This window comes from Antrostomus carolinensis, unplaced genomic scaffold (genome assembly GCF_000700745.2).
Source record: "Antrostomus carolinensis isolate BGI_N321 unplaced genomic scaffold, ASM70074v2 scaffold8179, whole genome shotgun sequence".
Lineage (NCBI taxonomy): Eukaryota > Metazoa > Chordata > Aves > Caprimulgiformes > Caprimulgidae > Antrostomus > Antrostomus carolinensis.
This window is the reverse complement of record NW_010339184.1, coordinates 3,166-9,315: the sequence shown is the minus strand read 5'-3', so window position 1 is coordinate 9,315 and position 6,150 is coordinate 3,166. Positions and strand designations below refer to the sequence as shown.

Sequence of the window (6,150 nt, the reverse complement as noted above, 5' to 3'; positions counted from 1 at the left end):
AAGGACTCACGGGTTGAGATAAAAACTATTTACTAATTAAAAGAAAATGATAATGATAACAACAGTGATAACAGACTATACAAATGAGTGATACACAGTGCTCACCGCCCACTGACCAATTCCCAGCCTGTGCCAGCTAACGATCCCGCAGCCGAGACGGTCCCGAACCAAAACCCCGGAAGAGTGAGCCCGAGCGATCCCCAAGAGAAGTGCCCCGTCTTCCGGTCATCCCTGGTTAATATACTGGCATGACGTGATATGATATGGAATATTTCATTGGCACAACCAGATGCCAGTTTTGGGTTTTGCTCCTCACTGCGCTTCCCCCCTCCCAGTCCTAATGCAGCTGTGAAGGAGCAAAAAACACGGTGGCCTTGAAGCTGCAGCAACACAAGTATTGTTATCAAAGTTCTTCTTGTGATATGTCTGAACTGAAACACTGAAAGTAAAATACTGCTATTCCAATTACTAAAAAGAAAATTAACTCTATCCTAGGAAAACCAGGACAGCTCAGAGAGGTCTGTCAGAGCCCTTCAGATGAGTCTCTGGATTAAATTATGCATAAACCATCATAGACACTAATACTCAAAATCCTGCTGTAGTGCAAGATTGTTCCCAGTGAGTGATTTGTTGGTGCAGGACATAGTTTTCCCAACATACTGGAAATTGCTTTGATCTTCTGAAATGAGCAGCCTTTGTTTTCATTACAGCATACCTCCTCAGAGTTACTAACAAAGATCAAAAGTGTCTTTCTTCCTAAACCAAGGTAGGCATAGACTTTCCTGGGTGCAGAAAGAATAGACCGGTGCTCAGAACTACAGTGCATGTGATTGACATTTCCCAAAATTTCCGCCACTGTGGCAGAACCTGAGTCAGCAGATGTTCTCTTCAAGGAGGAAAAATCTATATCCCTCCCTTGGAGAATTTCAGTCTCTGCAGATACAACTTTTTAGTAGGGCACAAACAAGCAAAACAAACATCCCCACCCGTGTTCCTTGGAAAATCTTGATCTACCCGCTTCTCTTCCTGAGAAGCTCCCTACTTCTCCTGGTTTCCTATGAACTTCATGCCTTGCTCTTCAGAAGCTCTTTCCACCAACACATGAGTTCCCTCTGGAAGGACCCCTGAAACCACACCGCCTTCATGACCAGGCTGCCACAGCCCAGACTGCCAGTGGCCCCCTCCCCACAGCCTAACCAAGCCCTTTCTAGACTCACTCTAACACACAATACCCATGCTTGCCAACTGACAGGATCAAACACTGTGTCCTCACTCAATCCACCTCAGGTTAAGATTAAATTTGCAATAAAAAGGTTCTAATCAAGCTTTTCAACTTTATCTAACATCTTCAACAGTGATACAAATAAGATTCTTAATTATGTCTAAAGTAAACCAGAAACACATGGCATCCCATTGAAACTCCAAGACCAGTGTTTCTAAATTACTGCACTATGCTTGGAAATATCTCTGAAAATTCCATTTAAATTACTCTAAGAAAAATTCTGATGTCTGAGATAAATTGCCAAGAAATCCTGAGACGTTGCTTACACCAGAGTCAAATCTGTTACCAAAATCTGAAACATGACCTAGTAGTGCATATTTCACATGCTCAGACAACTATCAGCTGCTGCAGACCTCTGAGACTATTGAAATGTGACTGATTGAATATATCAGCTGGATTCAGTCCATTTAACTAAATGTCAAATATTCTACAGTCCTATACCTATCACAGTTTTGTTATCCTCCCAGATTAACTCTTTTACAACACGTCTATTAAGCTTAAAAACAATGAACAAGCAGTAGTACCACAAGACTATGATTGCACAACTTTTTATTTTTTTTCAAATAGAAAAAGATTCTTAAGAAAATGAAATATGTAAAATGATCTCTGAGTTAGTGCAAGTAGTTGCTACTACTTCATGGACATAACATCACATCCGTTCTGGGAAATAAAATAAGTAATTAAATCAGGGACAGGTGAGCAAATGTTACATGCTCAGATTTATCTATACTCATTTTATTCTTCCTCTGAGTTAATACAGTCACAGAAAACTATCTCATCTCAAATTCCTAAGACGGACTTTGTTGCTGGACACAGCTACTGACCTGAAGCATCTGAAGATAGCCTTCTTGTGGATCACAGAGCAGTGATGATATTCGGTGGTTGTTCCTCATGCATCTCTGATTGTTGTCCCTTAAGAGAGGGAAAATTTGCCGGATAACTGTCATCCTCCCCAGAGCACTGTGTACCAACTCTAATATTTCATTATCAGTGATTTCCTGTGAAGGGAGATACAGACAGTCTTTTAAAAAAACCATGTATTTGTCCAGATGTTTTCTATATTCCTTTCATTATCAGATAAATATTTTTAAAAAGACAACAGAAGAAAAAAGTTGCAAATAGACATGCTTAGTCTAGGCCAAATGTTCTTGTTTTGTGTTTAGTAACAAAAATGGTATTTTTTAATGCATCATCTGAATCAAACCAGCTTAAAACTGTACCATCTAGCCTGGCAATACTAACATACTGCAGAGGCAGTTCCTCATAGAAAAGCACCAAGATGGTCTCAATAGGTTTCTAATTAAATCACAAGAACCTTCATACTAAATTTATATAGAAAGAGTTTTGGTTTAACAGAATAGAACCTTACTACATCTTCAGAAAAAAACAACAAATGGAAACCTAACAGTCTTTAGGACATACGGCCCTTACACCTGAAAACAATGTTACAAGAAAGTACTTTCCCTGTAAGAATAGTAGATCATTTCTGCAGACTAATCCTATTAATGACTCAGGGAAGTCTTTTGAGGTTATCTATGTTAGGAAATAAAAAAATAGGAGTAACTTCATGGAAGGGATTGACACATTTAGGAATGCAAGTTTCTGCACACGTAATAATTTAGGCTAAGATATAAGGAGATCTGAAGGATCTGAGATCTCTTCTTTCCAGACTTCACTCTGTCTAAAGCTTCTTTGCAGACCTTCCATGTCCCAGCCTCCTAATCCTCTCTTCTCCTCTCCTCTGGGACAGAGCCTGCACCCTTATATTGCAGTGGAAGTCAATTCAACTATATGTTTTTCTTATTTTGTATTTTTTAAAAGCCACAAAATCGCACTTTCCTTTTTTTTACCCCAGGATAAACAGTTTGAAAATCACAGGCTTAGCTGATCCTGAAATCATAACAGCGTTGCAGCTTGTGTTGGTTATTTCTTGCCAGGAGCTCACTGTGAGGAAGGACAGGCAGTGACACTGCTGACTGCATTCATTTCCCGAGGTGCCTGCTCTGCAGGGAGCAGCTTTACATCCCAGCTCCTTACCACTGCCATCACCAGCAGCTGCAGGTCAGCCAGCCCATCTCCAGCACATGTTGGGTGCACCAGCTGCACAGCTGGACAACCCACTGCCTGGGCTGCACAGGGCAGGGTGCTGCGGTAATTCATGTACTGCACTTGCTCAGGCAACAGGGCCCACACCTTGTGATGTGCCATCACCAGAACTGAACCTGGCCCTGTATTTTAACATTCAAGAAAAAATAATATTTTGTTTTCATGCTATTTTCTCTGTCAAGCTGTGAGCAAAATGACCATGGGGCTATTATAATTACTTGTTACGGTTGACTAGTACTGCAGCTTTGGCTCAATTTAGTTCCTCTTTGCCGATTCCCCATGATTTTTTAGGAAGGTGAATTTTTAACTTTGCAGAAGGTGAAATTCATTGCATTAACAACAGACCAACTGGTGTGGCGTGAAAACAGAAAATAAATATATTCTTACAGAAGCCAAAGATTTTGAGGCTTAATAGAAAATGCTGGACAGAACCTGTAGCCTTGCAGGGTGACATCAAAGGAGACCAACAAGCTCTACAGATTCCTCTAGACAGCTGCCTTGGACTTGTCTTCTGTGGGGTTGAGGGGTACTAAAGCCACCCAGCATGTCTAAGCTGCAGACTGAGGGAGAGACAATTTCATGGGATAACTTTAACTCATAATCCCCTAGGCTTCACCACTTGGCAGATAAACTCAGACTGAGGGACTGGAAGCAGAAGAAATATTTTGTAAAAAACAAATAAACAAAAACCACTAAATAACAAACTAATCATCCAAACCTTCAGTTCACCTCACACCAAACACATTTTTTCGTCCTCCCCAAAGGATGCACAGCCTTTCAAAGATGTCTCATAATCTGTGTCAAAGTGCTTGCCTAAGATATGTAAGCCTACACATAGCAGAGCAGAACTGCTTCCTCCATAGGATTTCCAGAATTAAGGTAGCAGATGACACACTAACCCAGGTTCTTCTTATTTAGCTATAGACACCAAGTGAGTCAAGTGAGTCTCGAATGCAAAAGAGCTGGGAACAAATGGTTTATGTCTGTGTTTTTGAGCTGGTGTTCTAAAAACCAAAGGTAGCTATGGGCCTTTGGTTTTTAGGTCTTTGCTGCCTCACAGGCAGCATTGCAGGGCACCTCAGGCAGGCACAGGACCAGGACAGTGTGGCTGAGCGCCTGAACTGCCAAGGAGAACAGATCACCACCAACCTGCCATGGAGTGGACTGGCTGCAGCTCCCCTGGCCAGAGGACTACACCCTTTCTTCTGCCTAACACAGGCAGGCCCTGCAGATGCATTTCTAGAAAGCTCACAGTGCTGTCTTAGCAACACATGAAACAAATGGCACATACAGAAAGGTCACCTGTGTTCTGAGATATGGTGGTCTCCTTTACACCCATCAGAATAACAGCATATATATATATAAAGTAGTTCTAAGCCTTGGAGTCACAGGGGAAAAAACATTTCACAATGATCTTACAAGAAAGTTTATTCATAGAATCATAGAATGGTCTGGGTTGGAAGGGACCATAAAGATCATCTAGTCCCACCCCCCCTGCCATGGCAGGGACACCTTCCACTAGACCAGGTTGCTCAAAGCCTCATCCATCCTATCTTTGAACACTTCCAGGGACGGAGCATCCACAACTTCTCTGGGCAACCCATTGCAGTGTCTCACCACCTTCATCTGGTTATTTGTTTAAAAGTAGTGTACTTTCTTTCCTACATATGGTATGAAAATTTTCTTTACATCGTGAAAGCAACAACTAAGCAAATAACTTAATTTGATCCTAGAGGTTTCTGTTTGGATTCCCCCTCCCCCCCTCCCCCCCCAACAAATGTATCGCAATTTCCAATCTTGTTCTTTGATCATTACACAGCACAAGACAGCACACAGCAATTACCATCCATATGTGTGAATACTGTATTCTAAGGAGAGTTTATTAGCTGGTTTGGCCACGCAGGTGCTCCTTGCAAAATTCCCTTTCACATGCCCACTTTTTGGCTTTGATAATCCCATGATTTTGCTACCACAAAGTGGAGTAAATCTTTACTTAATAAGGATGATGGCTTCTGTTGTTTCAGGGATGCATTTTAAGGAAGGTTAAAGAGTCTAACTTTATCGCTTGGCATCTTTAATAGCAATTTATACTAGGGCCTGCAAATATTGAATTTCTTGAATGAGGACAGTGAGAGAGCACTTTACCCAGGGATAAAAGGTGTTCTCTTATCTAAGTGCTCTTTTCCTGGATTTTTTCTTTACTAAGGGAAAGAATTTGAATATTCCAAATATTTCAGGGAGCATTTAAATGTTTTGGTATGCAGACATAAGTGCAAGACTAACTTATTCACCCAGGCTAGCAGTAGTTCTCACCACCCAAATCAACACTGAAATGATATTTCTTTAAACATTATTTTCTGTTCATGTAGCATATTAATGAGAAAGTTTACTCTGCAAGAGTTTCTGGCATTCATTTATCTATTTATTTGCACACAAATACTGGTCATTCAGGGAATTCATTTATTTATTTATCTGCAGACAAAGAATTCCAGTTAGTTTGTAATACCTAGCCATATTGCTCAGGGGAATATCTAAATGTGTTCTAGTTGTGCTCAACTATCATAACACAAATTGCAAAGTGAGACAATTATGTTTCACATTACAATCTCTATTTTCCTAGGCATAATGACAGAAAAGTATAGATTTAAATGACATTTATAATTTAAAGAACCAAAAGAGATTTCCAGAAAGTACATCCCTGAGAAAACTGGAGGATTAAACTGAATGGCAATGAGGACGAAGATGCTCATGGGGACAAGCTA

General features: G+C 40.6%; 1 protein-coding gene across 1 annotated transcript in view; it reads right to left on the bottom strand.

Moving 5' to 3' along the window:
• Positions 1 to 3,490, bottom strand: part of LOC104530985 (glutamate receptor ionotropic, delta-1-like) — a gene marked incomplete at its 3' end in the record, with an annotated part of 13,996 nt that extends 10,506 nt beyond the window's left edge. Inside the window, exons 1-2 of the mRNA XM_010175737.1 lie at positions 3,320 to 3,490; positions 2,107 to 2,280 (exon numbers count right to left, since the gene is read on the bottom strand). Of these exons, the coding sequence (XP_010174039.1) occupies positions 2,107 to 2,280; positions 3,320 to 3,490 (345 nt within the window). The remainder of the gene's footprint in view (positions 1 to 2,106; positions 2,281 to 3,319) is intronic.
• Between the last annotated feature and the right edge of the window lie 2,660 nt (positions 3,491 to 6,150).